Below are 22,792 nucleotides of genomic sequence, written 5' to 3'. Positions count from 1 at the left end.
ACCACTACTTACTGAAAAACAGTGCATCTTTTAATTCTTTATTCACATGAAAATAACTAAAAGTAATACACTCTGCCACTCACATTTTTCTTAAACTCAAAAATCCAAATGCTAATACAGAAAGTGCTTTTCCAACAAAAATGAATCTTTCCTATTACCTTAAGAGTAGTGTGTGTGTGTGCGTGTGCGTGTGTGTGCGCTGCTGCCACTGATGTCACGGTGGGTGTTTCCTTCTTGTTGCGTCAACGCCCTGCTGTCCGGTCACACCTGGGATAAAGGGCGAGGGTTAAGGGGAACAGCTACCTTAGACGAACGAGTGCGTATCTTCACTGCACTTTTGAAACTTGGATGAGCCACTCCCGTTTGTTATTCTCCGGCGCCGCCATCTTTGTTTTGGTCGGACGACGTATTTTGCGTCTATGTATTTTTTGCGTCGACGTTGTTGATTACGTCGACGCGTCGTCCCGGCCCTACGAGAAAACAATTATAATTATTTCTCCGGCCAAAAAAATTAGTGTCAAGTTTTCATTGACGCCGAGTGTAATTGTGGCCATTGTTTGCTTGTGCCCTTTAGTTTCAGACAGATGTGAAGTTATAGTCGAAGAACACATTGTTCAGGACTTGAAGCTTGTGACAGGTCTTCTTGTAGACAAGGCCTCACACTGACTCAGTCTGCTCTGGGCAGCATAATGCACACAAGTTTGTTTCCAAGGACAATGTAGCAATAATAGCATGAATTAGTATTTATTTCATGTATGTTTCACAGGCACTTACGGCCGTCCATGATGCAGCAGCTGCTCCGGCGGCTGGTGTTTGATGTTCCAATGCTCACCGAGTACTGCAAGATATCGCTGCAGGTGAGACGGGACAGCTCTTTCTGTCCCAGATGTGCAGGATTTATAACAATAAAACCAATTTACACCAATAAAAAAGCATTACATTTCAATTCTCTGCTGTAGTTTTGTGTCCTGCTGTTTTTCTCACATCTGTGCCCTGATAATACATCACTTCATTACTGTTTTTTTTATTTTTATTATTGTGTGTGATCTGCAGCTCCTGGTCAATCACTATGAGCAGAACTGGAAGTACTACTGCCTGCCATCGGGCATGGCCAGCTTTGGCATCGCCTCTGAGGAGGAGCTGCTTCTTACCAAAAAGCTCTTCTGGGGAATCTTCGACTCTCTCTCTCAGAAGGTGAAATATTCATCATAACTCCATTACATGATTCTTTTATTATATATCATACTTTTATTGATGTGAGCCTGAAATGGAATTGTCTCTGTCTGCAAGGATGACTTAGGGATTGAGTGGCTGCTTGTCTTTTAGAGCTTTTCTGTTTTTGACAGGTTTTTTTTTGTTGTTTTTTTTTTTGCTTTCTGAGAAACATAAGTAACTGACACTTGAGTATGACCCTCTTAGGAGGAAAGCCTCAGGTAGATGTAAGCAGTGGAGTGAAAAATGCAGTGAAGTGCTTGTGAGCGGTGCGGCTGAAGCAAATCAAAACAGATTAATCATTTATCGACATGTTGAAAGCTCTGGGACAAACATTCCATCTTTATGCGTTTCAGTTTTACTTTTTTTTTAGGTGAAATGAAGCAGAAATTAACAAAAAATAATGGCTTTCTTTGTACATGCAGAAGTATGATGCAGATCTTTTTAAAATGGCCACGTCATGCCTGTGTGCCATCGCTGGAGCGCTGCCTCCAGACTTTGTGGATGCCAGTTTGGGAGCAACGCTGGAGAAACGAGCAGCAGTGGATGCACACGGCAACTTTGACCCCAAACCTATCAACACTGCCAAGTAAGCACATAAACACAAAGCTTTCCATACTCAAAGTGAAAGGTCTGTCAACATTTTAAATAATAATCTCCACTTTGCAGCATCTCACTCCCTGAAAAACTTGAGTACGTTGCCAACAAATATGCAGAGCATTCCCATGACAAGTGGTCTTCCGAGAAGGTTTGTTGATGAACACATTTTCATTTCAAATACAGCCATGTATTGCTTTATTACACAGTATTAACTGCAGCAAAGTCCCTGCTTGTTATTTACTGTGTTTGCAGATGTCAGCGGGCTGGATAAATGGAGAGTGTGTGAACGAACAGGCCAAAACACATTCACTGCTGAAGCCTTACAAAGCCCTCAGTGAGAAGGTACACATATTACCATTAAAAGTCTAGGGTAAGGTTTTATTTCCATTTAACTTTCAGGTCTCCTTTAAGATAGGCAAAGATTCTTGTTTCAGCACAAGTTTGATAACTTAAGTTTTTAAAGCCTGATTAAAAAGCAGCTGTGGTTAACTTGCTTTACAGGCAGACAATCCCATTTATACAGTATCAGAAACCAAGAGTGTTTTCACATTGGCCAGCAGATCCAATGCTCATTCAACAAAACTCATCTGAGAACATATGACATCTGATCAGTTGTTTTACAGTTTAATCAATTATTCATTGAAAATGTCTGTTCACTGTTCAAGTATTTTCTTCATGTGCACAAATTAGTCTCAGTACAAACTACAAAAAGGATCAGGCCATACCATACTTGTCAAGTATCCCGTTTTGGCCGGGAAAGTCTTGTATTTTACCCCTGTTTCCCGCCATCTTCCCGTATTAGTATTTTCCCGTAAATATCCCGTATTTTAATGTAATAATAGTTAAACTGAACGCCATCACTAGCCTCGCGAGAACTACCCCCTGAAATGGCCTAGCTTGGTGGCAGTTCTCGCGAGATTAGTGCTGACAGCGGCAACTAACCCGGAAACAACTCAGAAAAGAGATGATGAATGAAGACGTTCCGGCGAAAAAAACAAAGAACTCGTTTAAATATGTTGTAAAATGTGGCAGAGAGTTTACCTTCATAAAGAGCAGCAGGATGGGACACAGTTACATGTTCTGTAAGATTAATAACTGAGATTTTAACGTCTACCACAGCGGAAGGAACGACGTAAGTCACCATGAAAAATCAGCCAGTCACATGCGCCACAAATATACAGTACTTTAAAAAGTGTTAAATGATGTAAAGTCTGTAACAAATGTGTCTAATAAGTCATTAGTGAATACCAGAGAAATTAAAATGAAATATATAATGAAAATAAAATGTTGATGTCTAACTTAAAGACAAGCAACGTGAAATTAACAGTAAATATGCAATGTGTTGACTTGTATATAAACTGTAAGTATATTAAATAAACACATATGCTTCATGTACACATTTATGTTTTTATTTAGGCTGTTTTATATTCAAGATGTATTGAGTTTTCTATTTTTGGCGATATAGAAAACTATAATATTTCATATATATGTATATATTATAGCTTATTATGTATTAAAATACTAGTTTTAGGAGTCACTGCTTTTACTCCTCTGAACAACATTTAAAGCTCAGTTAGATGAATTAATGAGTGCACATATTGTGCAGCTGTTTGTTAATAAATATCCCTGTGTAGCATTTTGCATCAGCAAATTTAACCCAGAATTGTCTCTCTGTCTTTCAAAACTTGACAGGTATGGGCCATGGGGGTACAGAATGTATGGTAAATATTTAAGTGGTAAATCTAAATGCTAAATTTACATGGTAAATCTAAATGCTAAATTTAAATAGTAAATCTAAATGCTAAATTAGAATCTAAATGCTAAATTAGAATCTAAATGCTAAATTAAAATCTAAATTTTAAATCTAAATCTAAAGGCTCCATTTAAATGGTAAATCTAAATGCTAAATTGGAATCTAAAAACTATATATAAAATCTAAATGCTAAATTAAAATCTAAATGTTAAATTTAAATCTTAATTTTAAATCTAAATCTAAAGTCTGCATTTAAAATGGTAAATTTAAATGCTAAATTGGAATCTAAAGGCTAAATTCAAATTTAAAAGCTAAATCCGAATGTAAATGCTAAATTTACATGGCAAATCTAAATGCAAAATTTTAATTGTAAATATAAATGCTAAATTGGAATGTAAATGTTAAATTTAAATCTAAATTTAATATCTAAATCTAAAAGCTGCTTTTAAATGGTAAATCTAAATGCTAAATGTTTAGAATATTCATCAAGGAAGCCACAGTCATTTCAGATACTTCACAATGTAAGATCCCGTCCACACCTCCAAAGCAGCAAACTGAACTTTTCATCACAGAAAGTGTTGAAAATGTTGTTAGACTAATTTCTGAGCACAAAGAATCAGAGGTTGTGTATATTTAGGTAAACCTGATCACATCACAGTAGCATGCTGAGCTTAGCTTTACACATTTATTATTTAGATTTAAATTTGACATTTAAATAAACATACAAACATATTGTAACAATTAAGTAAGACATTGTTTTCCATAAATTTCTGTCTTCCTTAAATTTGAGGAAAATTAGCTGAAAGTGATCTAAATATTGAAAATATAGCAGCAAAAAAAATCCATAAAAAATATCAACTGAAACCCCGTATTAGGCTGATTTACTTAGTGAATACACCAACAGCATCCAATGTGTGTGTGTTCAATGTACAGGAGAGAGAAACTTACCGCTGGCCAGTGAGAGAGTCGTTGAAAAGCATGCTGGCAATGGGCTGGAACATCGAGAGGACCAAGGAAGGAGAAGCCATGTTCCAACAGAGAGAGAGTGAAAAGCAAAGAAAGCTCTCTGAGTCTCAGGTATGACCTTTGACCTCTTATCAACAGGTTGCTTCCTCCTCTTTCCTTTCCCTCCACTCCCTTTTTGTAATATTCCTTGTTTTGACTAATTAGATTATCTTTGTTTTTAGCTTGTTGAATGGCCGACCTTGTATACTTTTGGACAGAACCATTACGTGTTGTTTTCCTAAAAAACAATAATTTTTTTGATAACTTTACTCTTTGTAACTATTGTGCATTTTGATTGTAAAATTGCAAAAATGAGCAAAACTGTGGAACTCTAATATTAGTGACTAATAAAAATGTTTTCAATAATGGACTCAAAAAATGGCTAAAACAAAACAAGTGTTCACATTAATAGTTTTACCTGGTTTCTCGCTTGCCCGTGTTGCCTCTGCCCTATACCTAATGACTGTATGTAAATTTTAATATTGCTTTTCTTTTTGTAAAGTTTTGTGCACTGCATATTTCCTCATTTCTTATTTTGCCTCTTGTGGACTGGTGTTGCAAAAATGTATTGAAACATATAAAGAAATGTCATATTTTTTATAGTTTTTATTATGTATTTCTTTCCTCTGAAACCTGATTTTTCAAACTGAATCGCATGCTAAGTTTTTATTGTCATTCTGCAGGGTAATGGATTTAGTCCTGCTCCAATGGACCTTCACAATGTCACTTTATCTAGAGAGTTACAGGTTGGATTGAAAACTTTCACTAATTTTCACTGCAAATTCACATTTATAATTTTTTTGTTCATGCTTTATTTTTCAGTACAAACTTTTTGTTTCCTCAGGGCATGGTGGAGGTGGTGGCAGAAAATTACCACAACATCTGGGCCAAGAAAAAGAAAATGGAACTCATGGGCAAAGGTGTGCAATAGTGAAAATGTTTGGGTGAAAACTATTAAATACTTTTTTATTTGATTTTTTTTTTTGTTTTGTTTTTTTTGGACTGTGCAGGAGGAGGGAGCCACCCACTGATGGTTCCCTATGACACCTTGACCGCTAAAGAGAAGTACAGAGACAGAGAAAAGGCCCAGGAACTCTTCAAGTTCCTACAGATCAGTGGTTACACCATTATGAGGTCAGCTTGTTTTTATACTAAGGCAGGAAAATATCAATGGCAAAGTAAGGGTGGGACAATATATAAATGTGTATATACACACGCAATAATAAAAACGTCACAAGATATATTGTTTATGTTGTGAAGGGTGATGGTACGTTCACACCAAACCCGTTTCGGCCGTCAAAATCGTGCCTCACGCCCGTAGTTGGACGCTTGTGCTCATTGAATCAGTACGCTTGTCACCAGCTTCGAAGACGCTCTGGACGCGCGTCCAAACAAGTTAGGAAGGGAGCAAGTCAAGGGGAGGGGCTTTTCTGTTGCTGGTGGATGATATTGTGGCGATCAGTTGCGTTCATAATTCACCCAGTGACTGTGAAGTGGGGAACATTGTGTTGAGAAGGCTGTGTTTCTGATTGGATGTATTTAGGTGTGACTCAGTATGTGCACTCTGATGTCAGAGGGCTATAGAGAGTGTGGTTGAATGGAAATTAAAGTTTGGAGTTCCTTGCTGAACACGCCGCCTCCGACTCCCCTTCATCGGCTCTACATTATCCAGAGAGTGGCTTGGATTTTTTTGCGCCTCGGCCTTTCTGGATTCACCAGAGCTGTGCTCGGACGAGACTTTCAGCGCTACTTCCGTCTCCCCCGTGCCCAGTTTGACGACCTGCTGACCCGCATCGGCGCTCGCATCTCCTACCAGGACACCAACTACAGGCGCTCTATGCCAGCAGAAGAGCGCCTGTCCATCTGTCTCCGGTTACTGTGTTTTTTTTCATTATTCTGAAAACGTCACGGTTGGGGAACGCTCCTGATTGGTTGACGCGCCGCGATATGCTCCAAAATTTTGACAATCGTAACTCCAGCATCGGCCGCGTTGGAGGCGCCGGACGCACGTCAAAAGCTTGAAATCTCAAAACACACAGCGTCCGACGCACGAAAAGCTTCAAAACGCGCCGCACAGGAAGCGCGGGACGCACAAGGCAAGGCAAATTTATTTGTATAGCACATTTCATACACAAGGCAGCTCAATGCGCTTTACATGATCAAAAAGTGCAACGGAAAACATTCAGCAGCTTAAAATCAATAAGAACATTAAAGTCGGCAACAAAACATTTAAAATCATACAAGATGACAAAAAATCTCCCTCTCAATCATACGCAGTAGAGAAAAAGAGTGCCTTTAACTTTGATTTTAAAATGTTCGCAGTGGGACCTCTGACGCTCCCTAGAAACACTTCCATATATTGTTTATGTAAACCTGATGGTGTTGACGCTTTGGACGCGTTTGGTGTGAACGTGTTCTGAGGCTTTCCTTTCTGCTACCTAGTCAATGTCCAAAGGTCTCAATGCTTATAGAAAATGTACATGTGCTAATATTGTTGAAAAAACATATCTGTATCTTAAACTGTTCTAGTTTAATGTTTTAAAAATCTTGTTATACAAAGTTCACACACAGAGGGACATTGTTAAGAATTTCATTATGATGGCATTATTCGGTTTTATTTTATACTGTCATGAACTTAGTTCTAGTCAGAGTTGGGGTCAATTATATTTTTCAGTTACAATTACATCTTCAGTTACCCATGTTCAATTCCAATTCAATTACGATTACAGTGACCAGCATTTTTTTCCAATTACAATGATTTTTATCATCAGAAAGTCAATTAAAATTACGTTCTCAATGACTAAAGTTCAATTACAATAAATCACAATTATTGAACCTGAATTAAATAACCTAATAAAAGTTAACCTTACTCTTGCGTTAGCTTTTCCTAAACCAGCTGTAAAATACACTAATTTCTTTCCTATCTCTTAGTAACCTTGTTAAGCTTCCTAATAAATTGAAATACTAGTATTAATAATTTTGATGTGGGTGTCGAGCCATTTTTGTGGCAGTATACCCTGAGATTTCAATTTCTTTTTCAGTGGTAAAATGTGGAAAAGCTTGATATGGAACATTTTGATAATTGTTAACTACATATGTGTAGAACTGTACTTAGAAGTGTAACGTGGTTCCCCAGTTTTGTGTTAAATTATAATTGACATTTTTTTTTATAACATTTTCATGACAATTACAATTACAAAGTAGTCAATTACCTAAACTCAATTACAGTTAATTACAATTATGACAGCAACAGATTTTTAGAATTACAATTATAATTATAATTAATTATCAATTACATGATTACTTTAAAAAAAATCTATTGCGCGATTACAGTTTTAATTATATAGTGTGTATATATATATATATACTTATTTATTTTTTCTTCTTTTTTTTCTTAATTTTCTTTTAGGCGTGAGCCTGGCCCGTCCACATGGTGGGCCACTGGAGAGTATAGATGGCGCAGACGGGCACGCGGTTACAATTATAATTGACCTCAAATATAAATAATATAAATAACAAATAATAATTAAAAGAAAAAATAAATATATATATATATTCCTATTGAGTTGAAAAGGTATTGCCCAGAGTAAGTATCTCCAGCGTTAAAGTCAAAAAAAATTGCAAAGTGAAAAATTACCATAAATGTATATTTGTCTTCCAATAAAGTATCGTTTGGTTATCGTGAGCCCAGTATCATATATCGTCTCATCTCGTAACCTTTGTATATCGTCTTCCCCCGAGTATACGTATTAAACAGTTTTTTTGTACTTTTTGGGTTAAAGTATCAATGACCTTTCAAAGATAAACCTACACACACACACACACACACATAGGATAATGAAACTCTTAACAGGTCTCCTGACCAGGTAAGGATCATGACACAGACACTCAGAATTAGTGGGTTTGCTGGTTTCTTTCACAGAGTTCGTGGAGTTTTTAGTTTGTTGCTCCACTGCAGGAGTTTGTCCAGTCTTGTGTCGGTCTATTGCAAACTGCCAGTAGTGCTCTCATGTCAGCCACTCGTAGAACATTTAAACAAGTGTTCTTAATCACAATGCACTGCACCTACAGCGTCCCTCCCTGAATCACCTCTCCCGATCCTCTCTGTCTGCGATTACATACACCTATCACGGAGGGAAATCTAAAACTAATGTGTTCCTAAGTGGATTTTGACCCAGACCGGAAACAATCTGGTTCATTTTATCCAAACATAACACTGCTTTCTCTTCCATATTCTCATGTTGTGCTTTTGTTTATGCAGTGGAAAAAATTGATGACAAAAATTCCGACTTTTCGTCTATGTTTGTAGAGGTCAGCAAGACTTGGAGCAGGACTCATCATCTATGGAAAAACGTTTTTCCTTCAAGTTCCTTAAGAGGATGCTGAATTATGTCGACTCTGCTCAGGAGTTTATTGCTCATCTAGGTGAGTTTATTCAAACAAATAAATATGAAGCTTGCATTGCTTTTTTAGTTTTAATCTTTTTATTAAAATTTAGCTCAGTTTTAGTCTAAATTTGGTCATCAGAAATATATTTCAGTTAAAGGTTATTTTTAGTCTACTGTTTAGGTTTAAATCGGAATTAGATTTGCATTAGGAATTTAGTGTTTACAAGGTCAGTTTAAAGAGGATTTAACTTTTATTATGAATTAAAGAGGAATTAAAGCTCCTGTGTAAACGTGACCATAGTCTGGTTATTGTCCCTTAATGTAGCTGACGAAAACCATGATGGACATTTTAAGTCAATAAAATTAACAGTGCGATGTTGTCCATCCAGAGGCAATGGCTACCAGTGGGAAGACGGACAAATCCCCTCATGACCAGGAAATTAAGTTCTTTGCTAAGGTTTGGACCTCTTTTTACAAATCAGGTTATTTCAATCGGTTTCATTTCTCAGTTCTCTACAAAACTTTTTTCAGGTTCTACTCCCACTGATTGATCAAACCTTCAAGAATCACTGTCTTTACTTCCTATCGACACCAAGCAAGAACCTGAGCAGCTCCGGATGTGCCTCCAGTAAAGAAAAGGAGATGGTGACCAGGTACGATGTAGAAGCCAAAGAGAATCTGTTTGTTCCCAGTTTCTCCTTCACCTTGTTGCTTTCTCCTCTCCTGCTTTCTTCTCTCAGCCTGTTCTGTAAACTGGCAGCTCTTGTCAGACACAGGATTTCACTCTTTGGTAAGATCGTCCTAATCTCTGTCTCTTCTTGGCCTTCACACTTTATTGCCTCTGCTTTTTATACATCTGCTAAATACAGTATTATCATTTCAGGAAGTGACTCAGCGATTATGGTGAGCTGTCTGCACATCCTCACTCACTCACTCGACACCCGGTAAGCACTGATGTGTCTTTTTCTCCATAAAAGAAAAAAGATGGAAACTTGTTTGGATTTTTTTTTTTTTACAAGACCTTAAATGTCCCCTCCTCCTCCTCTCAGAACAGTGATGAAGTCCGGTTCAGAGCTGGTAAAAGCAGGTTTTAGGACTTTCTTTGAGAACGCCTCCGAAGATCTGGAGAAGCTGGTTGAAATGCTGAAGCTGGGGAAGTTCATGCAGTCTCGTGCTCAGATGAAAAGCGTCACTCAGAGCATCAACTATGTGACGGTGGCTCTTCTGCCCATCCTCACCGCCCTGTTTGAACACATCAGGAATTATGAGTTTGATGTTGACCTGCTCTGTGAGTTTGTTTTCACTCTCCACTTCCAACAAATCACCGTACCTTCTAAAGGTTTACCATTAAAACTCATTTAAAGCTGCAGTATGTAGAATTGTGAGACTGGAATGGAAACAACCACGCTCCCCCCTCCCCTCCGTTTTTCAAATCCACCAACATCCCTGTGAACGCGCACAACTGTGGAGCTGTTTGCAGCGACTTTCTTGCTAGATCTTGCAACTTTCCAACTCCTCTTACCAACTTTTTTTCCTCAATAGTAACTATCTTCAAATCTAGCAACTGTTTCTTGTATTTTTTAAGAGTTTCCTGATGTTTTAAGACTGAAAGCACTTATCACTCTGCATTAACTGTCCCCACTGAGCAACGCTCACTGCTGTTAGCTCCTCCCTCATCCCAAAGTGCTCACAGGTCATGTTCACACTCAGTATCCCCCAGCCGCAGCACTGCAGGCCCAGAGCAGAAAGGAGACCCATACCACTCCGCGTCCAGACTCACTCCACCTTGAAGATGCTTGGTTTACACGCAATTTATCCCGTCTGTTATCACTCTCCCTCTGACTCCAGTATGTGACGTGGACCCCGCGCAGTCTCGTTTTTTTTGGCTTGCTTTGCTGTGTAAGCTATTGGTGCACTTTGTAAAACGATCTCTGATTGGCTGTAAAAGAGCATCACACTCCTTGTCCTTGACGCAGAGGTCCAGAGTCCTCTCAGAACACTTTTGAATTACAATAGGGGTTAAAGGTTAGTATGGATTTTTGACTGAATGATGCCAAAAAAAACTTACATACTGCAGCTTTAAGATTGAAACATTATTTTGATAACCATGTTTTTTCTTGTAAATGATTCATAGAAACATTTTTTTTTACAAAAGGTGAATGATAGTACATTATCATTTAGAGATCATTGCAAGTTATGTAATATTTCCCTTGAGCATTAATGGTTATCATTAAATGTAATTCCCAGTGGATGATGTGCAGCTGTCCTGCTACAGAATCCTAACCTGTTTCTACTCTCTGGGAACTGGGAAGAACGTCTTTGTGGAAAGGTAAAAAGTCATAATGCCAAAAAGCTGCATGTTATCAGATATAACCCAATGCCTAATACTATAGAGCAGGGGTTAAAAAACCTTGGCTACAAGTCCCCCACTGGGGGGCACCAGAACGCTCAGGCCTCATCTGATCTGAGGCTCTGAAGTCATCAAAGTTATCAGAATTATCAAGGATTTCACCCAAATCATTAGTAAATTTGTTCTTATAAATACTATGACTGTAGATTACAGGACGGTGGTTTCCCATCCTGAATCCCAGCTTGAAGGTCATATATTAGATTCTCCTCTAATTAAACATGAACGATAGCATCATTTGCACCTCATTGTTTTCCATAATGAACAGGCACCTGCCGGCCATAGGGGAGAGCTTAGCCACTCTGGTTGGAGCTATGCCTGTAGCCTTCCTGGAGCCTCATTTAAACGCCTACAACCCTCTTTCTGTCTTCAACACCAAGACCCCCCGAGAGAGAGCTAGTGAGTGTCCACGTCAGAGTAAAAGCTTCCTTTTTCAGCGTTCACAGTGACTGATGTGTTTTCTCCTAGTTCTCAGCATGCCTGACACCATAGAGGAGATGTGTCCAGAGATGCCCAGTCTGGACCGACTTCTGAAGGAAGTCAGCGATGGCTCTGAGTCTGGTGCTCGCTACAGTGACATGCCACAGGTCAGAGGGATTAGTGTTGTCATGCTTTTATCCCTTTACTCATAGATGATATACTTTTCATTGAAGACACATGAACACAGCAAAATCTCTAGCTCCAAGGTTTCCAAAGTGGGGTACACAAATTGTCATCGAGGGTACATGAATAGACATTAAAAACATTGTGACAACAATATAAATAGAGCAGCAGTCTGGAGCTCACTGGTAGAGTGGGTCGTCCAATAACGAAGGGTTAACGGTTCGAATCCCGCTCTAGCCAAGTCATTGTTGGGCAAGGCACTTCACCCACATTGCCTTGTATGAATGTGGTGTGTGTGAGTGTTGGTGGTGGTCAGAGGGACCGATGGCGCACTATGGCAGCCCCGCCTCTGTTAGTCTGCCCCAGCACAGCTGTGGCTACAATAGTAGTTTACCACCACTAAGTGTGAAATGAAAGAATAATGCACATCAATGTAAAGTGGTTTAAGTGTCTATGGAAAGCGCTATATAAAGTCCAATGCATTATTATTAGTAAGACTACTTACCTACATTACATGGCCAGTTGTTCTGCTCTCACAGACTTATGTGAATCTCATTGATTGATTTTTAACTGTGACTGATTACTGCTTATTCCATCATTATGGATAGATAAAAGATAAAGATAAAATGGAAAAATTGTCCTTCCCCATGGACTGCTACCACTAGTCTAGGGGTCTGCAGTTGTATTTCACAGTTTCAGGGTCATGAATATGTTGTATTACCGCTATATGTTTAATAAGCAAATGTTTGGTTGGTTGATTTTTCCAAAATAAGAGAGATTGGTTTAACAGTGAAAATGCCAGTAGGCTAATTAATTAAATAAAGCGAAAAATTGATAATTCTGTATATGACATTACGTCACTAACGTGCCGTGAGCACTAGGGTTTGGTAGGCAGGGCTTTGCAAATCGAGACCACCAATGTCGACACCAATGACAATTTCACATGTTTCTGCTGGCAAGTGTTAGTCTAACAAAAGTAACATTGTAAAACACCATTAAAGAAACATAAACAATTAATTAATATAGCCTCCATACTCTCCCAACAAGATTTATCTCATGAGATGACAGCGCATTCGTTGTTTGTGTTGGAAACACAGAAACACGAAGAAAATGACAACAACAACAACAACTCAGAACAGCCTCAGTGAGGCGCATACACAAAGCCAATCCTTCCTTTTGTATCATTCACTGTGGAAAATACTTTTCTGACCTTACCTTTGCTGAAGGTCTGGTAGCTCAGGTGTTGGTCTCCCATCTTTTAAAAGTTGTCATTTTTTTCAAAAGAAAGTTTCTTTATCGTCTCTAGCGCTGTCATCCTGCCTGTAGTGTTATCCCGCTCACTAGCTAGAGAACGTAGCAGCGGCCATGCTCTATCAATTCACTAATGCACTCTAAATGTACATATAGCATGTAGCATAGCACGGTTACGTCCAAAGGCAGCATAGAGAGCTGCCTTTTTACTTAAATAGTTTTCATCTTGGGGAACTGACTGCGCAAACACAAAAAACACGCTATGGGAACAGAGGCAGAGCAGTAATGTGCTTTTGGGAGAGGGTGTGGCCTACTCCTGCCTTACAGCAACTGTGCAGCGTCTCTGCCGTGCCAGGAAATAACAATGTTTAATCATTTGGTCTATGAAAAGCACAACATGCTGACACTTTCAAACTTATGGTACTGTAGTACAGGAAATGGAAAAATGAATAATTTATAATTATATTATAATTAAATCAAAATATCAATTCACCTTTGGGTAGGCACTGCCTACCTTGCCTACCTAAGTGTGCATGAAGGTTCAATAGTGTTTTGTCTGATTCTTAGCCTGCAGATTTCATTCTGACACTGCTGCTGACAGAAAGACAGTTTTTAATCATTTCTCTGTAAAGTTTCTACTTCCTTGAGTGAACAACCATTGACAGTGGACAGTGGGTGGCAGAGGAGGCATGATTCAGGCTTTTCAGCCCTGCTGTTCCTCCAAGCAACACAGGAATTCATTTCTACAGCAGCAATAAGACACAACTACTTGTGTCACTGTCACTGAACCAGATTTAACTACGCTCTCTTTTTATTAGTGTGCACTTTTCTTTATGACCCCACACAGGGCTTTGGTGTTTATTGTCAGCTCTTTACTACAATAAAAGGAAACAAGGGAGGAAAGAATAAGTAGGCAACAGTGTTTGGAATAACGGCGTTTAAAATAACGGCGTTATGTAACGGCGTTTGTTTTTGCAGTAACGGGGTAATCCAACTAATTACTTTTTACGCCGTTACAACGCCGTTATCGTTACTGAACATTAAATGCGGTGCGTTACATGCATTGATTGAATAAACTGTGATCCGAAAGCAACCCTGGCTTCTGACTCCGCTGTTGTGAGGAGGCGGGTTAAAAACAAGGTGAGCGGGGCGGTGTGTAGCTCAGTGGGTTGAGCGCCCGCCCCATGTACGGAGGCTGTAGTTCCTCACCTGCAGCGGGTCCAGGTTCGATTCCCGGCCTGGGACCCTTTCCTGCGTGTCATTCCCTGCTCTCTCTCACCCCCTTCCTGTCAAGCAACTGTCATATAAAGGCCACTAGAGCCAAAAAAAAAAATCCTTAAAAAAAAAAAAAAAAAAAAAACAAGGTGAGCGATTATGATTGGCTAAGGCGACGTGTCAGCACACGCGACACACACAGAGCAGATTGGATGAAGCAGCAGAGATGGTGAGCGTGGAGCAGTCTGATGAAAAGTTGACATTTTTAAGGTGACGATATAAACACTACTTTAAATTAATTGTGGTCAAAGGCAAGAACGTGTATGTGAAGTGTTCACTATATCCAGGAGAGAAGACTTTGTCGACATCCGTTGTAAGCAACTCAAAATTAATGAAGCACCTCACGACACACGCATCTAAAAAATGTGAATTATTTGACATAGAGCAACTTTTTTTAATTTTTTTAATAGTAACGCAAATAGTTACTTTCCTTGATAATGAGTTACTTTTATTATAGAGTAATTTTGTTACTAATGCAGTAACTTTTTTGAACAAGTAGTGAGTAACTATAACTAATTACTTTTTTAAAGTAACGTTCCCAACACTGGTAGGCAATAACAAAGAATAATAATAGACTATGGCATTAAACAAGACTGGGTTAAAATCATGTTATTTGAGGTTTCACAGTCTGTTTCCTGCAGGTGATTGAGGTCATCCTGCCCATGCTGTGTAACTATCTGTCCTACTGGTGGGAGAAAGGCCCAGAGAACTCCTTCACAGACGCTCCGTGCTGCACCATGGTGACGTCTGAACACCTCAGCATCATCCTGGGAAACATCCTCAAAATCCTCAACAACAACCTGGGCATCGATGACGCCCCGTGGATGAAGAGGATTGCCGGCAAGTACCGCATAGTACATAGATTGCAACATAAAAAACAACAACTTGTTAACCTATTAACATTTATGATAATTGTAATTTTTTAATTGTTTTCTAGACAACTAATACTGATTTTCCTTTGTTTGGGATTGTAAACCAACCTAGAGTAAAATAAGTTAAAATTCACTGCCATAACTGATCTGTCACTTTGTCATGGCAAACAGTACGACGGGCCGACGGCATGGTAGGGCCACGTTTAAATAAAATAAAAATCTGGGCGCTACGTAATATTTTGAGAATAAAGTTTTATAAGAATAATGTCATATCTTAATAAAATCATAATTTTATGACATTTAAGTCATAATATTTCCAGATTAAGTCGTAATATTTTGAGATTAAAGTAATATTTTATGAGATTAAAATTGAAATACAAACAGGATCTTGTCTGTGTTGCGGTCAATCGTTAGTTATGGAGAATGTGGAGCCTTTACTGAGACCATATTTCTTTTTAGTTTCACACATGGCAAAATACTGAGCCTTTTGGCTCATCATTACGACACGATTATCAGTTTAAGGATTTGTAGATGTTTCTGTTTGTTCCAACATGAGAACCAGACTGATTTGAGGCAAATAGCCTCTCTTGTAGTGGAGGAACTGGCTGGAAGTGGTTGATTTAAGGGCTTCGGTGTTAGTTGTGTTCACTTAACAGAGAATTCTGAGCGCTATACTATTACAAGTTTTTTAAGATACGGCTTTATTCTCAAAAAACACGACTTTATTCTCAAAATATTATGACTTTAATAAAATTACGACTTTATTCTTGAAATATTACAACTTTAGTCTCGTAGTGCTCAGATTTATTTTAATTTTAATGTGGCCCTAATACGCCATTGTAGAACAGGGATCAGACAGTCAGTTTTGTTTCCTTCCATCTCCAGTGTATTCTCAACCAATCATCCCTAAGGCTGGAGCAGATCTGTTGAGCACTCACTTCCTTCCCACGCTGGACAAACTGAGGAAGAAGACGGTGAAGGTGAGCATGTAGAGGTTATTACAGAGTGAAGGGATGATCGGGACGAGGCTGGATGTGCACGAGTGTAGAAAAAGAAAGCACACACTGATTGCACATGATGGGTTTGTCACAAATGCAGGTGGTGATGGAGGAGGAGCTGCTGAAGGCTGACAGTAAAGGTGACACCCAGGAAGCTGAGCTGCTCATTCTGGATGAGTTTGCTGTGCTCTGCAGGGACCTCTATGCATTCTACCCAATGCTCATACGCTACGTGGACAACAACAGGTGAATGTAGCCTGAGGGAGGGATTCAATTGTATCTGTAGCTCACCTCACAGCAAAGTTGTAATGCATATTTTAACTTTATTTCGCTTGTGTCTTGTTTAATGATAATCTAAGTCCAAGACTTTTTTTCTTTTTTGGACTTCCAGGCTTGCTGTATTATTTTATTCTTTTTCCATTGTTATATTTTGTCTTTCTAGGTCACGGTGGCTGAAAGAACCTGACGCAGACTCCACGCAGCTCTTCAGGATGGTCGCTGAGATCTTCATCCTGTGGTGCAAGTCGCATGTGAGTCCCGTTGTGCATCGTCATGCATTGTAACGGTCTGATAACATTGGTTTATCCCATCCTGTCTTTTTTTCCTACCGAGTGCAGAACTTCAAGCGTGAGGAGCAAAACTTTGTGGTGCAGAATGAGATCAACAATCTGGGCTTTTTAACTGGGGAAGGAACAGCAAAGATGTCTAAGGTAAAGATGTGATAAAAAAAATATAAAGATTAACCTAAAAGGTCAACAAGGCCGTACCCACCACTCACCCATATACAGTATATATATACAGTATAAACCTTGGTTTCCTGGTTTCTTGTTTCCGTTGAAGGAAAACAAAAATCATCTGTGATGAAATCATCTATTGCCTAGGTTTCCAAAGTGAGGTACGTAGGGAATCCATCTATACAAATTGAAAACAGGGTGACAATATGACCAGCAGTCAGGAGCCTCCTTGCATTTGCATTGCCACAAATGACACACTGGCCTCTGTAAGTACATTTTTATTCATAAAGCGCTTTTCACAGATGAAAATCACAAAGTTCTGTACGAAACAAAAGGTGAATTTAAAACAACAGGAGCGTCATCATAAAAAGGATAACAAAATTTAAAATCCATTAACCAGAAGCTTTTCTGAAAAGCAAAGTTTTCAAATGCTTTTTAAGTCTTTTTCTTTTTTTTTTTCCAAATGTTTTTTTAAAAAGTCCACACAGTCAAGCTCATGGAGGGACTGGTGCAAGTCATTCCAGAGTCTGGGGGCTACAGCCTGGAATGCCAGGTCTCCCTGGGTTTTAAAATGAGTTTTAGGGATCTTTAAGAGAAGATCGAAGGCTGCACCCTGAAGTGTAGGGGCACACCAAATCAGCGATATACTGAGGGGCCTGACAATGCAACGCACAAAAAGTCAGGTCTAAAATTTTAAATTCGATGCGAAATAAGACTGCCCTCGTTCTGCCAGTCGGTCTGCTCTCACATAGGCTTATGCAAATCTCATTTGATTGATTTTTATCTGCTGTGATTAATTGATTAAAGAGTAACTAAACCCCTGTTTTCTGCTGAGCTGCTACTTGGAGGGAAATTCACAACATGCCTTGATTATTGGCGCTACTGCTGTAGCAGTAAGACACGCCCACTCAGACAGACGGTAATGCAACAATGATGTGTCTGTACACACAAACACATGGCAAGTTTACAGCTAATATTTGTCACTACAACTACAGGCACACACAATCACAACGTGAAGCTCACACAGCCTCAAAGTGCGTCACACCGAACGCGACTGTAGCAACTGCAGTCATTTCAATCGCCCCTGATGAGTCGCTTGAATATAGTCGTACTTTTTGTTCACTCCATCACTTCATCGCTCCAGTGAAGCAATGACCAAGGAACAGTGTTTGTGTGTGTGTGTAGAGCCGGTGACAGGGGAGAGAGAGAGAGAAAGAGGGTTGATCACTTCTTCTCTGGCCGTATGTTTACAGCACTTATCATCATAGACAGCTCCACTTTTACGGTTTCAATGATCAACTTACGGAGTTACTAAAGGATGAGTTCACTCAGAATGTAGGCTTATTCAAGAAGTTAACCGCTTTTAATTTTGCTCCGATAAATTGAGGAAGTGTAGTACAGCCCTCCGCAGCAGCCGTCTCACTGTCGCGGGAGGGAGGAGCTGCTGCCGCGGCTCTACAGACAGTGAAGGATGGGGAAGCTGTCGCTTGAAGTCGCTTGAATGGCGACTTTGAGCGACGAGGTCGCGCTTCACCTTGTCACTCAAATCACGCAAGTCACATCGCTTGAGGGGAGATAACTTGAGGTTGTGTCATTTTCATTGATTTGAATGCAATCTAGTCACTTCAGTCACATTCAGTGTGAATGCACCTTTACAGACACCACTCAGGGGCAAACAACCCTGCAGTCCTGCCACCTCAAGCACATAGCGATAAGACATACACACTCATCCGCGCACACGAAGAGACAGACGGGAATACACATATAGCATAGATGTGTCTGTAAATACACACATAGCATAGATGTGTCTGTAAATACACACATAGCTTGATGAACCCTCTGATGGGTGCAGAATCTGCTCTTTATAGATGCACAGAGTCAAAAACGTCACTGCTTCAGCGGACTGTTTCACAAGGAACACAGTGGACTTCCTCATTGAGGCTATCAATAAATGCTCACTGAGGGCTGTGATTGGAGGAAACCCTCCTCCCTCATCTCCGCTTTTATAGGAGGGGTGGGGCTAACAGTGGAAGTTGATGATGCATGGGAATTCTGAATAATCTGTTTCAGCCAATAGCAACATTAAATTGTAATAGCCGCCGTTCAATCCTTAGAGGCCAGTAACTCTGACATTTTACAACTTAAAACGCAAAATTAAAATACTTTTACTAAAATGTGAAGATTGGAACTAGATCAATTGACAGCACTACTTAATACCCAAAATACATGCATTCAGCAGAAAAAAGTGGGTTTGGTGTTTAGTTACTCTTTAAATGAAGCAAATAAGTGATCATTCTAAATAAGATGTTTTCTTGTGTGCTACAGATTAATACTCTTTTTATTATATATTATTTGTCAACAGGATAGGTAACGTTCAGAGACAAATTTCACTTCACAGCTACATTGTGTACGACATTACATTATTATGTTTTTTAAGTATGCAGAAGTATGGGGAACATGGCTTCAGGTTAAATATCTGAAGCGGTATGGGACTTTGAAAAGTTTGGGAACCACTGATCTAATGCATTTTACTCAGTGGGTTTGTAGACTAAACTTGACCAATCCCAATGATTGAAGAATAAAATCGTCTTCTCTCAAACAGAATCCCTAGTCGCTGCTCCGGACAGAATTGTGCCTCTTATTAAGCAGCACCTTGGCACACTAAGTAGCTCTGTAAAAGGAAGTCTGAGGAACCTTGGAGTAACTTTTGATGAAGGGATGTCCCTAGAACGGCATTCTAAACCGCTTATTAGGAACAGTTTTTTCCATTTGAGAAACATCTCGAAACTGAGACACATGGTCTCTCGTTATGAGCTTGAGATGATAGTGCATGCGTTTGTTTCCTCACGATTAGACTACTGTAACAGCCTGTTTACATGCCTTAGTAAAAAGGACTTGGCTCGCCTACAAGTAGTCCAAAACTCTGCTGCGCGGCTCCTGACCCGCACCCACAAGACAGCCCATATTACTCCTATTTTAAAATCTCTACATTGGCTCCCTGTCATATACAGGATTAATTTTAAAATCCTGGTACTGACGTTCAGGGCTCTCCATGGTCAGGCGCCTGGATATACTGTATTAAAGGCCTGATCCAGCCCTATGTTTCCAATAGGAGCTTGAGGTCCTCTTCTCAGAACCTGCTGATGGTCCCCTGCACAACTCGAGGAGATCGATCATTTAAAGCGGTAGCTCCTTGCCTTTGGAATGAACTTCCACACACACTGCGCATGCTAGACTCCGTGGATGATTTCAAAAATCAACTAAAGACATACTTTTTTAGGGAGGCTTTCTAGCCACACTTTTGTATCTGCCCAATGTAGGCTTTGTATGTATCCTTTTATTTCTTGCATTCTACCGACACTGCACTGTACTGGCAGATGTACTCTGTTATTGTTATTGTTTTAAACTGTAAAATGTGAAGCACTTTGTGACCCCGGTCTATGAAAAGCGCTATATAAATAAATTTTACTTACTTACTTAAAATGATCCTTAAAGTTTATCTTTCAGTTTTTGCTGAGTCTTATGGCATTAGTAACACTTTGCATGATTACTGTTAAAAAAAAAAATTTACTTTAATGTTAAGTGTTTTGCTTTCGTTGGTATTGCTGATAAAGGGGGAAAACTCTCTCAAAAGCAGCATTCCCCCGACACATGCTGCATATGCAGATCAGAGCGATCAGCGAGCGGTTGCATCTATTAAACTCACCACCTCATCAAAGGTTTACGACCAGCACTTTTGTCGCCCAGCGGTGGAACTCAACCGCCTGTCATGGAGAGATTTAGGTCCCCAAGTGTTGTTGTTACACGGCAAGTTGATTTACTTGTGTTGATGTGTTTTGACATGATTGGCAGAAGTTGGTAATAAAGCTTTGAGAGAGAGCAGAGTCATCAGAAATAAATTATCTATCTATAAAGCAGCAAAGGTCTGTGCGTATGTGTTAGTGGAGCAAATATCTCACTGACATGGTTTGAGTTCGACCTGAAACTTTGTCAACGGCTTCCAAATACCACAAGTTTGTGCATCCGTTATTTTGGAGTAATTTGATGTTGCAAAACATTCAAAACGTTAAAAAAGTTCATTTTAAGATTACGGCCCTCTCGGTATTGAGCGCACTACTTCCAGTTCCAGGTTCGTGACGTCACTGTGTTGCAGTTTGTTTGGATTTAAAAAAGGTCAATATTAAAAACATTTTTTGTATGGCTAAAAGTTATTTAAGTTAATATTAGCTCACGGACAGGTAGACACACACACACACACACAGATGATGTGCATGCGTGGGAGAGTGCCGGTGTCACGGAGTGTACGTGACTGCTACGTACTGAGATGTTCCAATGCTGGATTAGTCATGCAAAGAGATTGCTGTACTTATTTTTAGAAATGCTTAAAACATCACATCAGTCGACCATCGATAAAAAATTGACCAATGATTAAAAAAAATATGATTGTCATGATCAGATTTATTTGAATACAACAGCTTATTATTGTAAAGTTACATTTGGTTTTTACAATGTTTTTTTGAAAAATAAATTATTCCTTTTCGAAATGCTAAATAGTTTTATTTGTACAAATGTATGTCTTTTATCAGATTCTACCTAAACCGCGGCATTGGTACAAACTTTATTTATCAATTTGTCCTGCACATCTCCCTTAGAATTAAACCAGGGAAATAGCACACACTATTTTACTTTTCACCTGCAAATATACCTCTTTATAACACTACAGAGAATGTGCACCTTTTTGTACATCCAACCTTCAAACACATACTCATTTGGCTATAATTAACAACTCTACTTCAGCTCCCACATGAATACATACTTCCAACGGGCACTGTACTTGTGATTTGTAAATCTGATGTATTATGATGACAGGAAATTATTTTTTAAGTTTCCTGATTATTTTTATTTTATTTTATTTTTTTCAAAAAGCAGATTTGCACATGAAATAAAACACTATGGATACTAGAAGAATAAATGAGCTGAGTAGGTAGCGCTGTAGGGTCAGGTGTGATGTTACTGATTAAAGTTCACCCCCTTGTGTTTCCATAGTCGGGGGGTGACCAGGAAAGGAAGCACAAGCGGCGCCGTGGTGAGTACTACTCCATCCAGACGTCCCTGATCGTGGCTGCCCTAAAGAAGATGCTACCCATCGGCCTCAACATGTGCACACCTGGAGACCAGGAGCTCATCTCTTTGGCCAAGATACGGTACAGTTTGGTAAGAAATCACCAGGATCTTTTTAGCACTAATCGATTCCCAGAACTGTTGAATCAAAACCTTTGAGTTCGTTTAACCCTCCTATTATCCTCACATTTTACTCTTGGGGTCATTCTGACCCCAGGGATATTTGCCTCCAAAAAATGATTCTCAGAAAATAGTTTACCACGTTTTTGTGTTTGTTTACTGAGACCGCAATAGTCTCTCATAGTTCTCAGCCGATGACGTGGGACGGCGTTGCCGTAGAGATGACCTTGAGAGTTTGTTAGCTGAGCCAGATCACAGGTGTTCATGGAAAGTAAGGGAAAGGTCAGAGCGTTGATCAACATCCGTCCATGGAGAGTGTGGAGAAAAAACAGACCCTGACAGACTGTTCCCAGAGGGGGCCAAATGAGATAAGAGAAGATGTTTTCAGACGGGCTAGCTACAACATGACTGCCAGCCCTATAGTTCCTGGTCATTCGATCAATAATCCAATAA

At 39.4% G+C, this 22,792-nt stretch overlaps 1 protein-coding gene across 1 annotated transcript in view; it reads left to right on the top strand.

Moving 5' to 3' along the window:
• Positions 1 to 22,792, top strand: part of ryr3 (ryanodine receptor 3) — a 169,407-nt gene that overhangs the window by 113,089 nt on the left and 33,526 nt on the right. The window contains 24 exon segments of the mRNA XM_028439455.1: positions 767 to 857; positions 1,054 to 1,194; positions 1,638 to 1,801; positions 1,882 to 1,960; positions 2,065 to 2,154; positions 4,499 to 4,642; positions 5,254 to 5,316; positions 5,415 to 5,490; positions 5,581 to 5,704; positions 8,880 to 8,995; positions 9,348 to 9,415; positions 9,490 to 9,611; positions 9,699 to 9,748; positions 9,842 to 9,902; positions 10,008 to 10,246; positions 11,206 to 11,287; positions 11,634 to 11,764; positions 11,834 to 11,952; positions 15,136 to 15,334; positions 16,252 to 16,346; positions 16,465 to 16,610; positions 16,807 to 16,894; positions 16,982 to 17,074; positions 22,145 to 22,312. Of these exon segments, the coding sequence (XP_028295256.1) occupies positions 767 to 857; positions 1,054 to 1,194; positions 1,638 to 1,801; positions 1,882 to 1,960; positions 2,065 to 2,154; positions 4,499 to 4,642; positions 5,254 to 5,316; positions 5,415 to 5,490; positions 5,581 to 5,704; positions 8,880 to 8,995; positions 9,348 to 9,415; positions 9,490 to 9,611; positions 9,699 to 9,748; positions 9,842 to 9,902; positions 10,008 to 10,246; positions 11,206 to 11,287; positions 11,634 to 11,764; positions 11,834 to 11,952; positions 15,136 to 15,334; positions 16,252 to 16,346; positions 16,465 to 16,610; positions 16,807 to 16,894; positions 16,982 to 17,074; positions 22,145 to 22,312 (2,749 nt within the window).

The sequence above is a fragment of the Gouania willdenowi genome, chromosome 24, assembly GCF_900634775.1.
Source record: "Gouania willdenowi chromosome 24, fGouWil2.1, whole genome shotgun sequence".
Taxonomy (NCBI): domain Eukaryota; kingdom Metazoa; phylum Chordata; class Actinopteri; order Blenniiformes; family Gobiesocidae; genus Gouania; species Gouania willdenowi.
The sequence above is the reverse complement of the archived record's forward strand: the minus strand, read 5'-3'. Positions and strand labels throughout refer to the sequence as shown.